The 25,263-nt window shown below is 27.0% G+C and overlaps 3 protein-coding genes across 3 annotated transcripts; 1 reads left to right on the plus strand and 2 right to left on the minus strand.

Moving 5' to 3' along the window:
- Positions 1 to 5,820: 5,820 nt before the first annotated feature.
- OCT59_025649 (uncharacterized protein) lies at positions 5,821 to 7,902 on the minus strand (the record flags this gene model as incomplete). The annotated part of the gene is made up of 2 exons (XM_066140005.1): positions 5,821 to 7,410; positions 7,645 to 7,902. The coding sequence occupies 2 exons, from the start codon at positions 7,900 to 7,902 to the stop codon at positions 5,821 to 5,823; spliced, it is 1,848 nt and encodes a 615-aa protein (XP_065992224.1).
- Positions 7,903 to 15,223: 7,321 nt separating this feature from the next.
- Positions 15,224 to 16,521, minus strand: OCT59_025650 (uncharacterized protein; the record flags this gene model as incomplete). The annotated part of the gene is made up of 2 exons (XM_025309757.1): positions 15,224 to 15,253; positions 15,346 to 16,521. 2 exons carry the CDS (start codon positions 16,519 to 16,521, stop codon positions 15,224 to 15,226), a joined length of 1,206 nt encoding a protein of 401 aa, XP_025189631.1.
- Positions 16,522 to 24,130: 7,609 nt separating this feature from the next.
- On the plus strand, positions 24,131 to 25,039 carry OCT59_025651 (uncharacterized protein; the record flags this gene model as incomplete). Its single annotated transcript, XM_025329429.2, has 1 exon — positions 24,131 to 25,039. The coding sequence occupies one exon, from the start codon at positions 24,131 to 24,133 to the stop codon at positions 25,037 to 25,039; it is 909 nt and encodes a 302-aa protein (XP_025189630.1).
- Between the last annotated feature and the right edge of the window lie 224 nt (positions 25,040 to 25,263).

Consider the following 25,263-nt stretch of genomic DNA (forward strand, 5'->3'; position numbering starts at 1 on the left):
TATTCTTATTTTTAGAATTAAACGCCACATATAAAGTGAATTTGTCCAATCATTCATTAACGTATAATTTGATCTACTACTACTAGACTATTACTAGTGAACAACGAAAATTCTAATAGAATTCTATTTATTCCTTTCATACGAAAATATTGTCAAATCACTTAAACCTATTAGGACCGTTTATGTATGCTTATAAGCTTATGAAAAAACTTACATTTTTTCAATTCGAATAATTCGAATATTCCTTTTTCAAAAATTTAAAAATTTCATTATGGCTAACATTCGTTATGAATTAATTTTTAGTACATTAAATAAATCAAAATCATTAATAGATTTAAATATTCACAACAATTTAGAAAAGAAATACGAATACATAAAACAAATTATCCTTAATAATGAAGAAGAAATTCTTACGAAAGATGAAAAGTTAGAAGCAATAAAATTATTAAATAATATATTTGACAAAGATAAAATTCTTTATAATGAAGGAACAAAAAGAATTTGTGAAAATTGTCAAAAAGAATGTTTGGCCATAACATATTGTGAATATTGTATTAGAAATTATTTAAAAGAAAATTTTTCAAATTGGACGTCCGAAAATGAAGATATTGATGATTTAATACGAAAATGTCAAACGGAATCATATGCTCCTAATGGGATAATAGAATGGATTCCATATAATAATTTACGAAATATTACATATTTAACTAAAGGTGGTTACTCCGAAATTTATACGGCGGATTGGATCGATGGAGAATATTTTCAATGGAATAATCAAGAACGAAAATTAAAAAGATTTGGAAAGCAACAAGTAATACTTAAAAGATTGGAAAATGGTGAAAGCAATAACAGAAATTGGTTTGATGAGGTAAGAATTTTAACTTGATCAAGGGTATTTATAGGAGTGTAGGAGGTTTTATAGTACTCGTTCATAGTACCCCAAGAAAAATTTAACTCCGCGTAAATATTGTTCGTGTAACATCATCAGATTCGCATAGGTTAAATAGAAATAGAAAATAGACTATACCGCGCCAGTACTTTTTTATTGAGCGCCGCTTTTTTTAAAAAAAGAGTAAACTTTTTTTTATAGCGACCTTAAAAAGTACTACTAGGAAAAGGATTTATTTAGGAAAAGGATTTTTTTTAGGAAAAAAGTTTTTATAATCGGTCCCTTTCCCAAACTTCAAAAAAATGTTTAATCATATTCCGCTTAATAAATAAAAGAATTTTAACCTCAAATTTTTTATAACTTTGTACTTTTTATGATAAAACTAATATTTTTTGTAACTTAAAACTGATTTACAAGGGTTCTATATTTTGACCAAATATAAATATCCTTGCATTTCAGTTTATTTTACAAAAGAAATTTAGTTTTGGAGTAAAAAATCCAAGTTTATAACGCGTTTTGATTCTTAATCTTAACGCTAATATTTCTAATTTAAAAAAAAAAAATCTTTTTTTTGTAGGATTAAGTGCAAAGTTTGATAAAGGATGAATATTTACCGAAATAATATGTCATTATTAAAAACTTCACTTTTCGTAAAATATAATTATATCGTTAATTTTCTACGCTCAAGCACTATTTGTCTCCCATTATTACATAATCTTGCATTTTTTTTTAAAAAAAAAAAATGAAAAAGAAAAATCGTAAGCGACAGATATCCAGCCACATTAATCTTCGCTATAGTTAAACATAAAAGAAATACATTTTTATGTGCAGGATGCGTGAAGTACTAATTCTTCGTTAATATTTTTCTCGAATTGTTACACAAAGCATTATTTTTGCTGAACATTGATGGCTTGAGGTGCAAATGGCAAAAGTTCAGAGTCGATAATAGTTGGAAAAAAATAATATATATTCTTATTAGGATAATCATAATTGAGTGAATTTATTTACCGCACCCTGCGTTACAAAGCATCCTTCCTTTTTTGTAAATTATTTATGTCGATCTTTAGTTTATACGCTGCACCCCCCTTAAAATGGCAAATGATAAACATAAAAATATATATAAATTTGTAACGCAGGGTGCGGTGAATACATTATTTCATCATAATTTTATATTAATTTTATATTTGTAGGGTAAATCTCATCTAACTTTAAGCAACAAATGGTCCGGCGTAGTAAAATGTTACGGTTTAACAAAAGATCCATCAGATGGAAATTATATTCTCGTAATACAACAAATGGATATGGATTTAAGAAAATATTTACAACAAAATCATTATAACCTTACATGGAAAGAAAAAATTGATATTATTTTTTATATAATTAATGCACTTTCTCAAATTCATAATGAGAATGCAATTCATAGAGATTTACATTCCGGAAATATATTATTTTCCCAACTTAATCAAGAATTTTATATCAGTGATCTTGGATTTTGTGGATCAGCCGACAAAAAATTAAATAGTATATACGGAAATTTACCTTATATAGCTCCAGAAGTTATTTCTAAAAAAGAAACCACTTTCGCATCTGATATTTATAGTATTGCAATGTTAATGTGGGAAGTTTCGTCCAGTCAATCACCTTTTATTAATCATAAACATGATTACTATTTAGCAACGAAAATAATGGATGGAATGAGACCGAAAATAATGTCAAATACACCTCTAGAATATAAAAAATTAATGGAGCAATGTTGGCACGCTGATCCAACAAAAAGACCTGATATCAATAGTCTTTATAGTAAGATTTTTGAAATAAGAAAATTATATTATCAAAATGATCAATACGAAAGTAATAAGCAACATGATAATATACAAATATTAGTTACAAGTAGTAATTGTACAAGCGCTAATAGTATTGCTAGTATTTATTCATTAGACAACAATTCTAGTAAATTCGGAAATTTACCTGAAATAAGAAATGTTACCGAAGGTAAGATATCAGTATTTAGTTACTACTTTTTTAATACTAATTTTTAATTAAATATTCTTTATATTATTTAGCTCATCGTAGTCAGCATAATTTTAGCATTCCGAACAGTAAGTAATTAATTTATAGATGAGAGTATATTAACCATAAATGAAACGTAATTTATCCACTTTATCTTGTTTAGAAATTGAAGATATCGGGAATAATTCAATATCTGGTAAAAAATAATTATGGTTGTCCATATATCATATAGTTCCAAACACCAGCGTTACGCTGCTGTTCATTTGTGTACTACAAGAAAAATTTTCATACATTTAAATTTTAAGAAACAATAAGAATTTTTAAATAAAAATTATTATCCTAGTAATAGAAAAATACTATTTTTTACTATTTAAACCTTGTATATACTGTAGCACGTTCATCATGTATTATAGTTTTCAAATTTAAAACACTTCATTAGAAATTAAATAAATGGGGTTTTGTTAACCTTTTTTCTTTATATTTTGTCCTTTCAGGAAGACGTATAATTTAACTATTTAGTTTAAAAATTTCGTGCTGCGTAACATGACTCTTTTTACAATTTTGTTTTCATTTTTTTTTGCGTCGCTTCTCGTGTATGGATATCTAGTAGAAACAAAAGAGAAAAGTTATCCTATGATCACTCAGATAAATGAGTTATTGAATTACTAGGCTGATATCAGAACGCTCATCCACGCTTACTCAGGCACATATACCAGATTTAATCTAGACTCACAAAGAATCCCGACAAATATTAAGCATACTTGGAAAACCTTAGACATATACATGTGTGGGCAGACCCATGAACTAAATCGTAAAAAAGCCTTCATTGCAATTAAAGCTCAAAATGAACACAATAACTCACCAAATATCCTGTTAATCACAATAAATGATTTCTTGTTTAATGATGACTTGGAGATAATTCCATGTTATACTGTAAGTTATGTTATTAAAATTATAGCAGCCGTAGATTATTTGGAAAATTTTGGATTACCTAGTAATTATTCAGATCAACACCACTTTGATTCAAACTTTCAACTAATTAAATTAATTACAAATTATTGTACGAAAATTAAATTCTTTGAATTATATGTGCGCGTTGAAGTCAACGAAATCCATGACTTCTCCTTCCGCAAGACCATATGCGTAATTATTTGTTTAAAATAAAAAAAAAGGAAATAGGGTCTTTTTAAATAATTTTTTGCTGTATGAAATTTTTGTAATATTAAGTACCAAAAATGTACAAAAGTTAAATTGCAAGTCATGATAATTCATGAGTCATGAATCATGACTCATGACTCATGACTTGTGCGAAAGTATTGTAATTTTGTATAATTATTTTTATATATTACTAATTATTGCACATATTGTATAACAATTTTTATGCTGTTTTACACATTCCTCATAATAAAAATGGTTATTACTAACCTAAAAATTAATAAAAGTCATGGGTTTATAATATTTGTATCTACTATATTGCAAAAGTTGCTTACGGGCGCTTAATAATGATCTGATGTGGCGCAAAATTTTTATCCAGACCATCATATTAATTCTGTAATTAAACTTCATAAGCTTTATATTAAATAATATTAAATTCAGATTTTAATATCAATTTTGAATAATTTTTATATGCAATCAATAATAGATTTAGCAGTAATTTTATTTAATTATTTATATAAAAATAAAATAAAGTAATATTTGTAAAATATTTAGATTACTTTAAATCGAATATATAGAAAGTAAGTAACGGAAATTGACAAAGTAAGTAACGTAAAGTCACATGATCTATTACGTTACCTCTCTTATATAGTAAGGTACGGAACGTAAATTTTTTTGGTAAATACTTTACGTTACTCCTTATATTTGCCACATGATCGCGTCATGTTTATTTGTTTATCGAATCTCGTTTTCAGTATAGTTTCGTTTCTTACTCATTTTTTTGTTTTTTTTATTTTGTTTCTGTTTCATATTTCGGTTTTCACTAATTTTATTTTCATTTTTTATTTAGTTATTTTAGTTCTTTCAGTTCTATAAATAATAAAGGTATGTTTTTTATTTTTCATTTATTTTTTTTATTTCGTTTTTATCTTATTTACTAACTTCATTTTTTTTTTACTTTATGGTTTATTTTTTTACTTGGTTTTCTATCATTACCCAACCTCTTATCATGATCATTTTTTTATTTTTTGTCCCTCATCATTTTTCACCTCATATTACTTCTCATTATTCGTCTCCCATTATTTCTATTACATCTTTTCATTTCCCATTATTTCTTTTTCTCTCCTGTTTACTTCCCATCATTTCTTTTTGCCTCTCATCACTTCCTTTCGTCTCCCATCCTTTCTTTTTGTCCCTCATCACTCCTCTTCGTCTCCCATCTCCCATCACTCTTTTTCATCTCCCATCATGTCCTATTTCTCCTTTTTGTTTCCTATCACTCCCTTTCTTCACCTATTACTTTCCATTACTCTATTGTTATTTCATTTTTTTATTAGCATTTTTCTCCTTGATCATTGTAATTTATTTATCTTTTTTATTTATTGTTATTGTATTTTTATTTGTATCACTACATTAAAATAAATACAGTGATTTTTTTCGTTAAAATCGAAGATGTGTGACTTAAATTTAATATTTGCAAATAAAATTTCATTAAATAAATCGATTATTTTGAATAAATGTGTTTGCAAAAAAATTTTAAAATATTTTCGAAATAAAATTTTAAGTTTAACCGATTTTTAAATTTACCTTACATTCTGTACCTTATATAAGGGGAGTAACGTAAAGTAAATATAATTGACTTTACGTTCCGTGCCTTATATAAGGGGAGTAACGTAAATTGACCTAAAACAGTAATTTTACGTTACTTACTTAGCCAATTTCCATTACTTACTTACTACCTGCCGCTTTAAATCTAAATTATTAAACTAAATTGTATTATATATATAATTAGACATTACTTCTTTAACAGGTTTCCATAAAATACGACGAAAACCAATTACTAAAACAACAAATCCTTTTAATTTATTAGGATTTGATTTAATTATTTTAATACGTTTATCAAATACTCCTGAACTAAAATAATTAATAACTTCTCCTTTTGAAATTGTATTCATATATGATTCTAATTGATTTATACCATCATTTAATATTTCATTTATAGTTGTTTGATTTGTTTTTTTAAATTCTTTTGACCAATATGTATATGATCTTTTCAATAAAATTTCTTCACTTTCTTTCTCAAGAATTTTATCTAAATTTTCTAATTCATTTGCACCAAATTTATCTTTTTGATTTTTTATTAAACCAACCAATGAAATATATTTTAATTCTAAACTAATATAAATATCTCCAGTTCCTTTTAAAATAAAAATATCAGAATAACCAAAACGTCCTGATCCTTTTGATTTTGTACCATCCATTACTAATGAAAGTTCTGGAATACGATATTTTAATGGTAAAAGACTTTCAACAATTGCTTGAAGCATTGATTCATTTGCTGAAGATAAAGATATTTTTGATCTTGTTAATAAAAAAGTTTTTAAAATCTCAATAAAAGGTATAATATTATTTTTAACAAGATCTTCATATGCTGAAGCAACAAGAAGTGCATCATTAATAACTTGTCTATATATTAAATTATCTTTATTTTGTTCTAAAATTTGACTTTGTTTTTTCCAAGATCTATCTGTATCATCAGCATCATTATCTCTTATTCTTTTTAATTCTCTTATTTGTTTATTTTGAAAAATAAGTTTTTCATTCCATTTTTTATTAAAAATAGATTCTAATGCTTCACCTGAACAATATACTTCACTGTTAATATCATTATATGTATAACAGTTGCGAAATATTAAATGAATATCATTTTCAAATTCTTCTAAACTTATATATTGATTATTTTCTAATTTAGAATTTATAGTAAATAGATCCATTGGATGTTTTATATCTTTGTTTTTAATATCTTCAGCATATTTATAAAATAAATTAGCATAAGATTCATCTTCAAGTTCATGAAGAATATCATAACAAAAATTAATAAGTTTAATATTCTTTTTAGGTAAATTTAATTGTGAAGTTTCAGAAACTTTGGATGTTTCTTTTTGAAGTGATATATCTGATTGTATATCTGTTTGTAAAATCTCTATTTTTTTTGAAAAAGATTTAAAATTTTCCTTCTCATATTCTTTAATGATTTCTTGCTTTTGTGAAGTCTTAAAAAAACCAGCAGGAACTTCATTTGTTTCTTTTGAAGGTGATTTAACATTAGAAATAACAGCTGTCTTTTTTGGAAAACTTGCAACATTAGTAATATCAGATATTAGATTTTTCTTTTCATATTCCTTAATGATTTCTTGCTCTTGTGAAGTTTTAGAAAGATCAGTAGGATCTGTTTCTTTTGGAGAAGATGCATCATTATAAATAGCAGGTGTTAGATTCTTTTTTTCATATTCCTTAATAATTCCTTGCCAGAATGCTTGCAATCTTTTTGCATAACGCAACCGTTCTGTATTTAACTGTTATAAGAAGATATAAGATTATTAGTAGTGCATTAAATTTATTTAGTAATAAAGAAGGTACATAGCCAATTCCTCCTCCAGAATTAGCAGACTTTATCAACAACAAAGTTAGGGTGCCTGAGTTGAGAGCTTGGGCTGGTTACCAAGGTTGTCAAAACAGTAATTCTCACTTAGGTGACTACGACGAGTATTAGGAGTTACCCACACTTTGCAAAATAAAAATAAACGCACCTTATCCTTTACTGCAACAAAAATATCTGGTTCTAATAATTTTTTGGCTACATTTAAAAAACGTTTGTACCAAGTGATATCAATGCTTTGCCACTTTGCCAATGTTAATGAAGAGCTAGTTAGTTGGGTTAGTGAAGCAATTATGGTATCTTGATTAAGGCTTAAAAATCTGCAGTATGACAAACAATTATTTGACTCAATTAAATAAGAAACAAGAGACTCATATCCAATATAGTTTTCAGTTGTTTTTGTATTCATGTTTAGTAACTAAACTCAAAAAAAAAAAATATATAATATAAAGTATTTGTTTAGGAAGAATATAAATATTTCTGGGAATATTTATAGAGCAAGAATATTTATAGAGCAAGAGAAAATAAAAAAATAAAGCAAAAGTACTATTTATAGTAAGAGAAATTAGGGATCTTAAATATAAAAACGGTAATGACTCAGACTGACACATTTACACGAAAAAAGCACTATATTAAATATAAAAACGGTAATGACTTAGACTGACACATTTACACGAAAAAAGCACTATAAAATACTCAGCTTTTATCAGTCAAACTCAGTCCAACCCATTATTACAGTAGATTATAAACTGTATATACGATTCATGTAAGGATGAAAAGAAATAAATATATTAGATAAGTATGGTTCACATTACATAAATAGAATCGTAATTTATCATATTAATCTAGAACAAACTAGCAAGAAAAAAATAATACGAGGCATGTATACAACATATATACCAGATGATACAGTATATTGTTATATCAGATCGATCTTTAATAAGATATTGAGCGTTACACAAAATTTTTACCATATGTTTTTCAGTTTGTAAGTTATATCATTTAATAGTACCAGTGATTTTTTATGACAGATCATGACAGATCTTTATAATATATCCTTTTTTTTGACTCGTATTTCAGCTTTCATTTGGATTTACAAATATTTTATGAAATACTAGTAGAATTAACTTGCTTCCTATATTATTAAATATTATTAATTTATTACACGTAAAATATTATGAATAATTAAAAAATAACTTATAATCTATATTATTAAATAATTTTTAAATAAATAGCTTAAATAATTATATAAATAGTAACACAAGATACTTGATTTAAAGCCAGGTATGATCCAAAGGGTTACTTAACTCTTAAGAAGTGCGGTACAGTAATAGAATTTAAAAGTACTTGTTATCTATATAATTAAATAAATTTTAATAAATTATATTATTAAATAATTTTTGTAAACATTAAACATTAAATAATATAAATAAATAAATAACTTATTCCCTATATTAAGATTTTTAAAAATACAGCAGAAAAAGTCAAATATTTTATGTAGATCTTTCCTTTTTTTTAGATAGTGTGGGCCAGAGTTTCGTTACATTTAAATACTGACCGACATTATCGTAATTCTGGCCCTAAAAAGAAGCTTATTCTTGCCGATCATGTGACTTTAATATGTAATATGTATAATAAAAATAAAAAAATAAAATAACTTATTACCTTACCACTCTTTAGAATAAAATAAAATAAATAACTTATTACTAAAAAATTAGAGAATTTCTTCGACATTCAAGTCAAATCTCTATTAAATATCCTCCTACAAGCACTTTAATACACCACTTCTACGCCCAGTGGCGCTACAAAAAATCGCAGAACTACATGAGATATGGTACCCACGGATCTCGAAACACCAAAAGATCGCACACATAAACCTCCAGACATCGTTAAAAATTGTATTACATATCCTAAATCCCAATGGACGATACATCACAACAACCATAACAAAGACATCATAATGGGTAAAACTATCGCACAAGTCCAAATTCTCCTTCAATAACATATTTGGAACACTGCATCAACAATATTTCTCCTCAAGACCATATGAATACACCACGTCGAAAAGACATAATACTTACTAAATATCAAGGATGTACATTAAACTCTTATTACCCTTACGACTTCCGACAAAATGTGTTATTACAACCCTATAAGAAATATGTATACGGAAAGGATACGTTTTGTATACATTTTATGTACGTTTCTATAGATTCCGTATACAAATTCCGTATATTTAATAAGCAATTCATTTTTGAACATTTTTAAAGTATACGGAAAAAATTAATCATACGGAATGTATACGGAATTTTTAAACTTAATATTTTTAGAAAATAATTTTACAAAAATCTCGTATCATAACACGAGATCACGTGATTATTTATTGTTTTGTTTAATTTGTTATGATACGTTTTTTGTTTTTTATATAAACCCTTACTTTGATGAGTTTGATCTTCCAATCTTCCTTTCTTCCTTCTCTTTTCTCTTGTCTTATTTTTGTTATTTTTTCTAAATTTTTCTTCTTTTTTCGTCACCCTCCTTTTAAAAAAAAAATTTTTTTTTCGTACCTCACTTTAAAAATTTTTTTTCATCACTCTCCTTTAAAAAAAAAATTTTTTTTCGTCACTCCCTTAAAAAAAAATTTTTTTTTGATTTTATTCTTTTATTCCCACTCTTCTTTTTTTTAAAAAAAATTTTCTTCTTTCTATCTCTATTCCTCTTTATAAAAAATTTTTTATTTTTCTAACTTTGACGTCCTCTCTTTAAAAAAAAAATTTTTTTTAACTTTCCTAACTTCGTTACCCTCTTTTTAAAAAAAATATTTTTTTTTTGATTTATTCTTTATTCCCCTTTCTTTTTTATTTATATTTATCCCTTTTTTTATTTCATAGGCCAGCAGATTTTTTTTGTGAGAAGATTCAGTTTCTTTTTTCTTTTTTGTAGATCAGTTTGGGAGTCTTTTCCTTTCCTTTTTGTAGGATTGTTCAGGATTTTTTTCTTTTTTTAGGTCAGTTCGAATTTCTTTTTTTTTTTTGTAAGTTGGGTTCAGATTCTTTTCTTTTTATAGGTTGTTTCAGTTTTGTTGCTTCAGAGTCTTCTTTTTTTGTAGTCAGTTTTGGATTTATTTTGTTGTTTTGGTTTCTTTTTCATCAGATGCTTCATAATTCTTTTCATTTATGTAGGTCAGACATTCTGGAGTTCTCTTTCTTTTTTTGTAGGAATGCTGACCTTTGGTGACTTGGACAATTGCAGATACTATATGAAGGGGGGGTTTTGTTTCCAATTAAGTTAGACGTTCTTATGTTTCTTTTTTTGTTTTTTTTAGGTTGTTTGACTCCAAATGAACCTGAACTTATAGATAATTTTGGTTGCAATAGGTGGTTTTAATGAGGAGGGAATTTTCATAATGTATTTGTATTTGTTTATTTTTTATTTTTTATTTAATTTAATAAAGTAAAATTAGATTTATGTAAATATAATTATAGTTAACTGTAATACAAATAGTAAATTCAGTGACCAAATCGTATAAATTTCGTGATAAAATCAGTGATCAAATCATGTAAATTCCATATGAATTCCGTGCAAATTCCGTATCCAAACCATATATTTAGTGATACGGAATTGTGCATTTTTCCGTATCCTATTATGATACGTTATTTCTAAGGAAAAAAATCGTATAAAAACTTTATAAAAAACGTATCCAATTTTTTTATAGGGCAATCCCAACTTTACGCGCACTCCTTTTCAAAACACACAAAACTACTACGCAAATACACAAAAAAATATAAACATGAATTTAAAGCCCCTTATTTTGTAGCTACAAACCTTACACTAATTTAAGATACATTACGTACCAAAATATTTTATCTTTTAGTAATATTACTCCTATCAATAATTCACTTTATAGTACCCCAACTTCTCCCTCATCAAGTAACAATTTGCAACTTATTACCGACAAATTTCTTAGCAACAAATCAAACAACAACTAATTAATATAGTAGTTCTTTACAACTTATACAGATTTTCTATTTTATACGGACGGATCAGTCAAACAAATTGGCTCCGAAAAATGTACTAGCGGACACGGTTTGATCCAATGCCTTATCACTAGTCCAAAAACAGAATTCAAAGGATCGACTCTTTTTTTCCCGTCTTCCAGCAAAAGCGAAGCCATGGGCATCTTGACAGCTTTAATTACGTTACCCTACAACTGCAGATGCACTATATACACAGATTCAGCCAATTGTATCAATAGATCCAACAATCAACTCAATACACCTACAATAAGCCCGCGCAGACAACCAAAACAAAACAACTTCTTAATTTGGAGACTTATTTTCTGGATATTAGAACACCACAATATTTTCCTTTCGTAAAGTCAAAGCGCACGCTAATAATCACTTCAACGATATAGCCGATCGCTTAGCGAAAGCAGCTGCCGATATTAAAGACCCTATAATTGTCAACTTTAAATTCTTTTCTCCAACTTCTTTTGATAGGTTTCTCCATTATATGATATTCGAAATGGAACGGCACAGTCATTCAAGCCAAAATTTTTAACTCGTTATTCAACAAGAACAATAAATTCTTAAGGGAAACATCGATTGACACTACACTAATAAATGGGTTCAATTTAATCTTACTGACTCTCCTACGAATGAACGCCTGTCTAGGATCAAGAATCAAAAAATCAAATTTCATATATCACACCTTAGATATTTCGCAACGTAATTATCCGTTATTCTATCCGTCAAGCCCTCTCTTATGTTTAGAATGTTAATACGTATGAAGATTCAAACCAACATATCGGCTTATGACCAAAACATTTCGACAAAATCACTCGCATTATGGACAAACAAAAAGACATTTTATACAACATAATATTGAAGTACGCTACAGGACTCACCTCCGATCTCAAAGATCGCATTAATAATTCACTTCTTTTTAATTTATCGGAAGACAATATTAATTCTTCATCTCTAAACGTCAATGATTCTTTCTACCTCTTGTTACACAATCTCATTCCAACAGAATTAACCAACTTATTATATAACTATATTGACAAAAAACGCATACGCGACGTAGCCTTACACCATCATATGGCACGACCGTGCAAAAACTGTCAAAAGTTGGGAACTATCGAATAACATCACTAAAATCAAAAAGAAAAACCACTACAAAATTCAAGACAAACGTAATATAATAACGTAACTGACGATAATACAATAAGATATAAAAAACCAGATTTACCTTACTCTAATACTAATACACATGTCCGACTCAATGATGCGGCTTACATCCGTCGGACATCAAGCAATTTTTTACACGGGGAGATTGGAATATTCATCGGGACAATTTACTTTTTCCTTCACCTTATAAAATAGACTCGTATTATAACACTTTCTTTTATTTGTAATTTGTTAAATTAATTTTCTTATTTTTTTATTTTATTTCTGACGTTTATTATTTTTCCTTGGTGCGATTGTCCGGCTGCGTGCTTTGCTCGCATCCTTTCTTTACACATAGATTTTAGATTTTTCACCAAGGTGGCATCGCCCTGATTCCGTTAGGGTCAGTACGCGATTTGACCTTCGGTTTTAGTATATAGTATCTTAGTAATGGTTACTGTAACTTTGTTCACTTTGAGAAATAAAAATAAAAATAAAAATAACTTATTACCAAATAATTTTTAAAGAATCTAGTTGGTGTAATTTACATGACGTTTTTACATGTCAAAACCATTATTAAAATCCCTTTCTGAACTCGATGTAAACTTTTAGATCAGTCAAAGATACTTCTATTATAATATGTTAAAAGCTTCATTATAAGGAAAAAGTTTTAATTTTTTGAAAAGTGTTATGCACTTGTGCCAAGGAAGCTTAACCCGCCTGTCGTACATTCTGTACATGCCCATATTTTTAAAATCATATAGTTATTAAAATATAGACATCACTAAAAAAAAGAAATTTTAAATTGTTTAATAAAAGAATTTGACAAAACAGATACACTTTTAAATTTATTTTTTTAAAAATCAAGTCAATTAAAATATTCTTTAGTGCAGAGCTTATTTATTTTTAGAACATTTTTTATAATGTAGTTGGTCGCAAAATGTGACTGCATTCCTACATCTGCACTTGGTTTAGTCGCAAAATTTAAACGGATTTATGTTTGGGCCGAGTCCAGATAATCTGCAATGGCAGCAAACTACATAGTTCTCCTTATTTTCCTATTTTACTTGTTTTACACGGTAAATTTCAAGTTTTTCTCTTAGGATTCTTTAGATCCGCGTTAGATTAGAGATTACAGAACTTCGAACTAGAGTGCGTTGACGCACCAACCTATCCTAGTTTTGTTCGATTCCAACCATTCCATCTAAAGGTTTTTACTCGAAGCCCGTTGTGAAGAACTTTGAAAATCATGTGATCCGGATAAATCCATACCGGAAATTAAAATTGAAGTTTTCTTGTAATTGTATGTCGATCCTTTCTTATAGTTAGGTTGCATTAATAACAAACAATTGCCGATTGAATTTTCTTGGCGCCAAGAAAATTTTTTCTATTTAAGATTTGAATGAAAAGAAATATAGGGTTAGTACTTAAAGTAAAGTTTCAATCATTTTCTATATAAGAAATCACATAAATAAGTTAAAGGTCACAGAATAGAGTAGGCATGATATTTTATAAATGATTCAATACTTTTTTTTTTTAATAATAAATTATTTATATTGAATAGATCTAATTATTTTATTGTAACACTTTGTTTTGTCGAATGATTTTATTTAAGATTATCTTTTTTAATCTATATTCTATTATATAGCTAACAAAAAAAATGAGAAATGACGTCAAAAATTACATAAAACGTTTTTTTGGGTACGATAAAAAAAAAATATGCTACTAGCTCAATAAAGTTCACGTTTGAAAGATAAAAATTTTTTTTTTTTTTGAAATTAGATATTTAGATACTAAATATAATAAATATGAAACTTATTATCATCTATCAATATATTTTTTCAGTTATAATTTCATAATCCAATTACATAATATGATTTTTACGCTTACGTGTACATTTTTGGATTAATAATATTTTTTGATTTATGCAATATTCATCTTAAAATAGTAAATTTTATTGTACATCATCTTATAAAAATAGTTCCGTAATGTATCACAAAAAAATTATTGTTTATTTCAATTAAATCTAGGCCAGAATCGGTTAAGATTGACCAATAGTTACACTAAAAAGATGCGATTTTTTTTTAGAATATATCATTAATAATATATTTATCGTCAATTATTTATATTTTTATTTATTATATTTATATTATATTATTTCAATAATAATAATAATAATAATAAACAAAACAAAAATTCAGTGAAGCAGTTGCTTTTCTGCGGCAAATTTGCCTATATACAAAATTTACAGAACTTTTGAATCTATACATATTGTATACCGCAAAATCTACGAAATCTACATTATTTTTATTAAAAACAAACGTTTTCATCTTTTTCTATCGTTCAGAAAGATTTTGTATTGATATTAAAAAGTGCATCATTGATGTTGATTCTTTTTATAAAATAAAAAAAATGTGCAATTAATGAAGATTTATTTAACCTTTAATTATTTATAATGATAATATTAATTGGTTATATTATACAAAATTGGGGATTTATATATATATATATATAATAATTATATCTTTAAATTTTTTTCTAAATTCTTATATTAAAGGTCATTTAATAATAATTTTGATTGTTATTTCGACCCTAAAAATAAAAAATAAAATAAAAAAAAAGGTTTGATGAGAAAATAAAACATGATTATCGTGTCACAGAAAAAAGTTAAAATTATTTTATACCGTATATGTAGAGCTCATCTGTGGATTATAGGGAACCGAAGTAGCCGTTCTCATATTCATCTGAGGATTAGCATAATTCATCCTCTCATTCCCATTGTCGTTTATATTATTTTTCTTTCTATTATTGTTATTAGCGTTCAAACTTTCATAAGAATTAGCATTCCTCACAGAAGGTTTTGGTATCTCAGTATTGTTTGAAGGGGGTGTGTTATTAAATGAGGGCGGAGGTGAGTTTTTATATTGAGGAATGTAGTCAGGTTGAGGTATGTTATTAAGTGGAAGAGTGTTGTCAGGTCTGTTAGGTGTGTTAACAATTGGAAGAGTGTTGTCAGGTCGGGGTGTGTTATTAAATGGGGGAGTGTTGTCAGGTCGAGGTGTGTTATTAAATGGGGGCGTGTTGTCAGGTCGGGGTTTGTTGTTGGAAGGAGGTATGTAATTGGAGGGAGGAGTTTTAGGCAACTTTCTATCATCGATGATGACTGAATAGTCCTCGTTTGATGAAAGAAGTCTCTCAAGTTCCTCTTTCTGTTTATTAATTCTTCTAAGTTTATTATTTCTACAAAGTTGCAAACGGATGGTACACTCGGTAACATCAGCGAGGGCGTCATTTATTTCTAGCTCTATCTCTGCTTCCTCAGCATATTTTGGCGTTATCTTTCCCTTAGCCTTAACACCATTATTATCAAGGGAATAATTCATTTCTACTTTATAATGACTGAGAACGTTACGCCACTTGAGTTTCCAATTGGCAGTTGGGTTATCACTGACATTATATTGATCGAACAATTTTTTAATAGCTTCAGAAAATCTTTCGGAGCGACGTTTTGCTTCTTCGTTGACCAAATATCTCCCTACAAAGAAAGCGATAGCATTTATACCTTCTATCGCGAAGGGAGCAATAAATCCTCCAAAAAGTTGAGACAAAAAGATAATAAAAAAAATAAAAATAAAAGCAATAGCGATGAAAGCATATAAAAGACCCTTTTTTGCTCTGTCACTCAGTAGTGGGTTTTCAGCGACTACTCTATTAATTTCTTCAAGACGAATATCTAATTCCTCTCTATCAAGATAACCATGCATATCAAGACACCATTCCGTTTCAAAATAATACTTTGGCGTAAAGTAATTACAATCAAGAGTATTTTCTTCTCTAAGACGATTTAATACTATTTTCATATTGAAGTATGATCTTAGAAAAAGCCGTTAATGAGTGAGGAAAAAAAAAAATCTTTGTGTTATTTATTTGTAAGAAGATTTTTTCTAAATGGAAAAATGAATGAAGTATTTTTTCTTTTTTTTTTTTTGTAATGAAATATTGAAATATTAAATATTCGAATTACAAAAAAAAAAAAAAAAAAAAGTTTTGTATTAAAAATAAAATTTCATGAGATTTTTGATTAGAATCATATTAGGTTATATATATATATGTTATCTGTTATCTTTTTACTTTTGGAATCAATGATAATAAATTTAATGGTTGTGTTATTATTTATATGTGAATGAGTTTTGTAAGTATTGAAAAGGAAATTTTTGCGAATCGTTTCGTTTCGTGTACAACAATGTGTCCTTGTTGAAGTCAAAAACCGGTAATTTGGTAAAACGTCGCACACGACTAATTCGCAATTTTTCCTCCGTACCGCCAAATTTTCGTTTAACAATAAACAATAATTTAAGTAATTTGGAGTTTTTGGATGATATATTAAAAAAAAAAGAAGAAGAAAGAAAAAATTTTAAAGTCAACAAATAGAATACATCATAAGACTTTCCATTAATTTGATATAAATTCTATGGATATCTTCGGTATCACAAATTTGCGGAAAACTACCAAATATTTTATCTTTATTGTCTATATTAATTTATGATAATTAATAATTATATTTTACACTTAAAATAACGAATTTATTTAACGATTAATTATTTGTTAATTAGATAACTTTTGTCTAGTAATATTAATTTTTTTTTTTCTAGATCGAATTTTGTCCAACTTTTCGGTTATTAGATTTTTGTGATTCTTTCTTCGAAAATTGCACAAATATCAGATAATGAATTCAACGATTCATGAGTTATGAATATTTATATTACGCGATGTTAGTTAACAATGCAATTATACACCAATAATTTCCTTAAAAATTTGTATAATAATGTACTTCCAGTAATATACTACATGTTAAGATCAAAACAAATCCGTTCTTCTTGTTCTTTTAAGAGCCCCCCTTTTGAATACTCATTAATTGGTATAATTTTTATATAAGACCAACGAAAAACAAATATTATTGGATCATTAAAACAAACAGATCGACACTTATGAATGAAAGAAGGGATTTAATGTGTTATGTTACCCATAATGTTTGTGAAACAGATTTTTTATTTTATTTCCATTTATATACATGAAGCAAATTATTGATTTGTTTTAACCGTTCTAGCCACCAATTAATATGGTGAAACTTAATCAATATTGTATTTGTTACATGTGAACGTTTAAATGGTTAGTTTTTTCTCATTATGTTTCATTTTATTAACTAATTATGGTTTTTTGAATTAAAAAAAAAAATTGATTTTTTTTTTAATTTACTTTTGTTAATTTGATTGATAATAAGATTTTACAGTTATAAGAAATTTAAGAAATTTTAATCCCGTTACAACTCCATATTTTTATTTTTATTTTTATTTATTATTATTGTTATTATTATTATTATTATTATGAAAAAAATGCCACGTTTACGGAAAATATAACAAACCGAATAATTTTCATCATTTAAAGATTAGGAAAATTTCCGTGAAAATGTTTCATTTAAAAAAAAAAACGCAGTTACTGCGATAAAACAAATCTACAATTTTGGACAATTGTATATATTTATATATTATATGAATTTGTGTATAACAAACAATAATTAATTTTTTATGCATAAAGTCAACGGCGGGATGTCACAATAACTAACGTCATCTTTCTTTGTAATTTTAGGCATAACATAATAAAGATATGAGTTAATGATGTTGAAGAAATGAAAGAAAATTTTTATAATAAAATTTGGGCTCTGATTAAACCATATACGTGATTGAATTATTATATTTTGTCATAATATTCTTTTGAAATAAATTATAAATTCATCCATATATAAACTGAATGTATGAAGAGCCTATTTAATCATAGCCATATTTCTCAAACAATAATACAAAATGTATATTTTATGATTTCCTTTTTTTTTTAATTTTAGTTTTCTTTTATTAACTGACACTTAGGGATGACAATGATATAAAGTTTATAATATCGTATATACTTAAAAATAAACGCCTCTGGCTAGAATTATGAAGATTTTGGTAAAAAGAGGATGTTAAGAGAATTAAACGCCCTAATGTTACATAGAAAGTGGACTTGTCCGATCATTCATTGACAAATAATTTGATCGGTTACAGTAGTACAATTTACAAACACAACGCCATTTTTTTGATTTGTAACACCGAAAATTTATTAACTGCGCCTCACTCCTTACTGCGCCTTAAGTGCCGAAATGTAAAAGAAGTTCAACAAACTGATTACAAAATGCATTAATAATGCAAGCTTATATTATTATATAACACCTTTGTAAATCTTTCCCTCTATTTTTTTTCAAGTAGTACGGTTAGAATTTAAAACAAAAAAATTTATATCGTTGAAAATATTCCTTGCTTTCTTATTAATACTGTAAAATGAATCAAGGGAAAATTTCATGATAGTCAATACTATCGGCAAAATGGTTTGTCGATTCGCTAAAATGGTTTCGGAAAAATGTGATGTCGTGAAATGGCAAGTAGGTAAAATGACGTCAGTAAATTTTATGTCGGTGAAACGGTAATACGAATTTGTAATCGGACAAAGAGAATTCTAACAAAAAATTCTGTTTATTACTTTCATACGAAAATATTGTCGAATCAATTATTATTTTGTCTATAATATATGTAAATTTTATCGGAGTATAGAGCCGGTTTGTACATGCATAAAAAAACTTACTTTCAAATTTTAAAATTTTATTATGGCCAAAATTCGCTATGAATTAATTTAAGCAAAAACATTAATAGATTTAAGCATTCCCAATAATTTAGAAAAAAAATACGAATACATACAACAAATTGTTGAGATGAATTTCTTGTAAAAGATGAAAATTAGAGGCAATAAAATTATTAAATAATACATTTTAATAAAGAGGGTAAGAGACAAAAAGATTTGTCAAGAAGAATGTTTGGTCATATAATATTGTAAACATTATATTAGAAATTATTTAAAAGAAAATTTTTCAAATTGGACATCTAAGGATGGTAGTTTGGTACGGAGATATCGGGTGGAATCGTGTGTTTCTGGTAGGATAGTAGAATGGATTCTATTTAATAATTTACAAAATATTGGAAATTTATACCGTTATACGGCAGATTGGATTGATGGCGAATATTTTTAATGGAATAATCGAGAACAAAAAAAGATTTAAAAAGCAAAAAGTAATACTTAAAGATTGAAAAATGGGGAAAACACTAACAGAATTGGTTTGATGATATTAACTTGTTCGGGTGTTTATAAAGGTATAGGAGGTATTACAATACTCGTTCGTGTATCTCAAGAAAAATTTTACTACGCGTATATATTGGTTGTGTAACATCCAAATTCGCATATATTAAATAGAAATAGATATAACTCTGACATATTACCGCGCCCGTAATTTCTTTCATTAAACGCCGCTTTAAAAAAAGGGGTAAACTTTTTTTTATAGCGACCTTAAAGTACTAGAGAAAGAATTTTTTACAATTGATCCCTTTCCCAAAATTAAAAAAAATGGTATATCGAAATCCATTAATAAATAAAAGAATTTTAAAGTATAAATAAAGCTTGATAAAGTTTCATAACTTTGTACTTTTTAATTTGAGAACCCGCGTCAAAATCAGCTGATCGTTGGTCGACAATCAAAAGTTACGTCTACCATTCACGTTCTTGAAGAACTAAGAAAAGAATAACATTAATTTCATTTTATTTGTATTATTCATCATCTTTTATTACTGAAAATTCAAACGATTGATCAATGCATGATAAAATTTATACTACTTGAGACATAAAACATAACCAAAATTATAATAATTTATCTTATGTGAAGTCGGTAAGATCAAAATTACAATAATTTCGGCCAGAGTTATAAATAGCGATATACAGTATACGTCATGTGATTTGTAATTTTTTTTTTATTTATAATTCTGGCCAAATTTTATAATTCCGGCCTAAATTATTATGCATTATTTTCTCCCGTTTTCCCGAATCTGGGGGGAGTATGTTGAACGAAGAATCGAGTTGGAGTGGTAAACATAAACCGACTGAATAGCTAGACAATACTATCATGTGCCGTACAATATTTGTACAAGCGTACTAAGTATTTTACTATTAAACTAAATAAAATTATACTCAATTAAAAGCACCATTTGAGTAGAAAAAGATTTAATATTAGTTTAATAAAATATATTGTATTATTATAGAAATTAATAATTTAAGTGGAATTATGCAAAATAAAACTTTAACTAAGGTGATTCTAATGATATTAAAATAAAAATTATTATTAATGAGGAGTTAAAAAAGTCACATACTTTCAGTACCCTCTCAGATTTTTGAATAATAAAATTTGTCTAACCTTAAATAAATAAAATTTTGTTGTTACTTAAAATTCTTTTAAATTATGAAATAAAATTAACAAATATATCAAAAAGCAAATAAATAATTTTTTTATTCATTTAGAATAATAATAATACTTATCTTTTTATAATCATGAACACCACATGATGTGTGTACAGTATTATTATTAATTAACACAATCTACATTGCTTAATAAAAATAAAAATAAAAAATTATTACAGTATACACATTATCATTAATGTATAATGTGATTGTATTGCATTATTTCATTATCATTTTTATTATGTAAAACAAATGAGATCAATGTAATATTCTTTCAACAACTATTAAATGGGACTATGATTTAATTAATCAAAGCTGTTATGGTCATGATACCAATTATAATGACAACCATTTATATAAGTTATGTGAAAAGTGTAAAATGAAACTAAAAAATAATAGAAAAGACTATAAGATTATAAAAAAAACTGTCTTAATTTTGAATATGTTCGGAATCAACTTACATAAATGAGTTCAAATAGATCTTATTCGAAATCGAGCCACATTTATGAAGTCAACGTCGAGTTCGTGTTTTAAAACAAAACGCTTCTACTAAATTAGAGAAAATCGGAGAAAAGAGGTGCAATTTAGTTATTAGCGAATTTCTTAGGATTAAATTGATGCATTAGCCATCACCTCGTATATCGGGTTGCATACGGTTCAGCAAGTTCCTAATCGTAGTTAAAAATACGCCATCTTATTTATATACAGTATATTTTCCGAGATCCTAGCTTACGTAAATTCTGATGGAATTCTTTAACCGAGAGTATACCCGAAATAAATGTTTAAAATTAAATTTTATCCAAATTTTAATTAATAGATTCGTAAAATATTCATTTCTTGGCGGAAATTCTATGCATCTACTATATAACCAAATTATAACTACGTTATAAAGATAAAATTGTTTAAATAATGAAGTTCGGGCATAACAACTGCAATTCTCGCTAATATAGTTATTATGATAGACAATTTGCCTAGTTTTGTAATCCCAATTTATGGCAGATTTAGGCTTTAATACGATCGGCAGTCACCAAATCTTTTAGTGGTGTTGTATAGAGGTTGGAACCGGATTTAAAAAATAAATCTGGTTTTATTTTACAGCTGATTTTCATAATATACAGGACACCTAGTCACATACGAGAGACAACTCGGTACATTCGGCAAAACTCGTAAAGTTCAGAATAAGGTAAAAATTATATTTGGAGCGCACAGTGGTGTAGTTTTTATTTTATTCTGAGTTATACCGAGTTTCTCTCGGCATGGAGTAAAAATGATGGGTGTCCAACTTATAGTATCCGGTTTCTTCGAATCCTTCGGATTTATATCCGGTTTTATTCGGTTTTTCTTCATCCAGATTTGATAAATCCAGTTTCCTTCGTTCCATCCGAATTTATTATATCCGGTTTCTTTCGATTTTCGGATTTAAATCTGAATATCGAAATTACTGTATCATTAATTCATTTAAGTTATCGTGACATTCCATCATGACTTGAGAATATTAATTATTACATAAGTCATCGTAATATCCCTCCGTGACTCGAGAATGATTATTAATCATTATTCATTATGTACGAATGATGTACGAAATGTAACATATTTACGGAATTTCTTAAACGATAAAAATTATTCAGTTTGTTATATTTCCATAAACGTGAAATTTCTTAGGAAATATTCCGATTAAATTTCTTATAGAGGTAAGATCTAAGCTAACAATCAAATTAACAAATTAAGTTTTTTTAAATCAAAACCCATAATTAGCGCCATTTAGCGTTCACATGTGAAAATATTAAGTTTTTCATCACGTTGATATGATTAGATTTGGTGAATCATTTGGTTCATGCATTTGATTCAAAAATGGAAATAAAATAATGAATTCTGTTTCACAAACCCCATGAAACAATAACACTATTCATGCACTGAAATTCGCCGATCTGTTTGTACAAATTTGTTATTATTATAAGTACTCATTATACAAATTTTAAAAGAAATATGATTGTATTGTTAACTTGATATTACTAAATATATTAAAATATCATGAATCGTGTTTCATTCTAATGGGTGTAGGATCGAAGAAATAATTAAAATAATCCACTAACCGGATGATTGAACAAATCCAACCTAAAAGAAAAAAATTTTGAATTAATACTGCTAAACGAAATCTAAGTATAAAATATAATTAAAATTAATAAATTAGTAATATGACAATAAAAATAAATATTAGTAGAGTTCCACAAATTTGTAATACCTTAAAATCTAAATTTAATGAGCAAGTTTATGTAAGATAATACTAAAAAGTTTTGCAATGCATTCTATTTGTTTACTTTTGAAATTTTTTCTTTTTTTTTTTTAGTAATCCCAAAAAGACTCAATTGCTAAAAATAGAACTTTCCTTAAACGGATAATATTCCTAGAATTTATCCGGATTATTCTATTATCCTAACTGTATCCGATTAGTTTTAAAACGGATATCCGGTTTTAAATTTGAGAGATGGATAATCCTATGAAACTTTACGGATAATCCGCTAAATATCTAGATTTAGAATGATCACAAGTAAACGGTGCTAAATTGATAATGTCTGCAAAAATTTGAATAAAGTCCTAAAACATTGGTTAAGTACATATTTTTTTTTTTGTATTTCAATATGTTAAAATTTGAATTTTAATAAAATTTATAGAATCAAGAAATTTTTAATATCGAGGTGATTAAATATCTATAAATTAAATCTAAATGACTAAATGATCTCGTCTAGGATAATCGGATAATCCGGTGAAAGCTCTAACTAAAAAATATTGTTCATTGTTTAATGTGACGTTTTATGCATATGCATAATCATCATAACCATCAGTTTGTAAAATAATTTTTTTAAAGTAAAATGGATAAAATATAAAAGCATACATATATGCATATAACCTATTATAGTTCTATACTAGTTCTTACAATAAAATAATCAAACAATCTCATGAAACATCATTTTATTTTTAATTTCATTCATTTCTCTGTTTGGCTTTATTAAAAAAAATCTTATAAATAATATATTTACCTCAAAGATTTTTTTTTTTTTCCTCACTCATTAACGGCTTTTTCTAAGATCATACTTCAATATGAAAATATTATTAAATCGTCTTAAAAAAGAAGAAACTTTTGACTGTAATTATTTTACGCCAAAGTATTATTTTGAAACGGAATGGTTTCTTGACATGCATGGTTATATTGATAGGGAGGAATTAGACGTTCGTTTTGAAGAAATTAATAAAATAGTCACTGAAAACCCACTACTAAGTGAAAGAGCAAAAAAGGGTCTTTTATATGTTTTCATCGCTCTTAGCTTTATTTTTATTTTGCTTATTATCTTTGCTGCTCAAGTTTTTGGAGGTTATGTTGCTCCAATCGTGATACAAATTATAAATTCTATTGCTTTCTTTGTGGCGAGATATTTGATCGATGAAGAAGCAAAACGTCGCTCCGAAAGATTTTATGAAGCTATTAAAAAATTGTTCGACAAATATAATAAAAAAGATAACCCAACTGCCAATTGGAAACTCAAGTGGCGTAAAGTTATCACTCATTTCAATTTAGATCAATCCTCAAATGATATAACGCCAAAGTATGCTGAAGAAGCAGAAATAGAGTTAGAAATAAATGACGTCCTCGCTGAAATTACCGAGTGTACCATCCGTTTGCACCTTTATAGTAAAGAAAAACTTGAAAGAATTACTAAAGAGAAAGAGGAACTTGAGAGACTTCTTTCATCAAACGAGGACTATTCAATTACCATCGATGATAAGAAATTGCCTGAAATTCCTTTCAATTACGTACAACCTTCCAACAACACACCCCGACTTAACAACACGCCCCCATTTAATAACACACCTCAACCTGACAATACACCCCCATTTAATAACACACCTCAACCTGACAATACACCCATATTTAATAACACACCTCAACCTGACAATACGCCCACATTTAATAACACATCCCCTTCCAACAATACTGAAATAGAAAGATGAATAATATAAACGACAATGGAAATGAGAGGATGAATTATGCTAATCCTCAGATGAATATGAAACGTCTTCCCTATAATTACGGTATAAAATTATTTTACATTTTTTTGTGACACGATAATCATGTTTTATTACAATGTAAGGGTCGAAATTATCTAGTGAATTTATTAATTATAAGGCGCAATATATTATATAGTTTAGGTGTTTAAATTTTTAAAGCATTTTAT

Source organism: Rhizophagus irregularis, chromosome 5 (genome assembly GCF_026210795.1).
Source record: "Rhizophagus irregularis chromosome 5, complete sequence".
NCBI classification, from domain to species: domain Eukaryota; kingdom Fungi; phylum Glomeromycota; class Glomeromycetes; order Glomerales; family Glomeraceae; genus Rhizophagus; species Rhizophagus irregularis.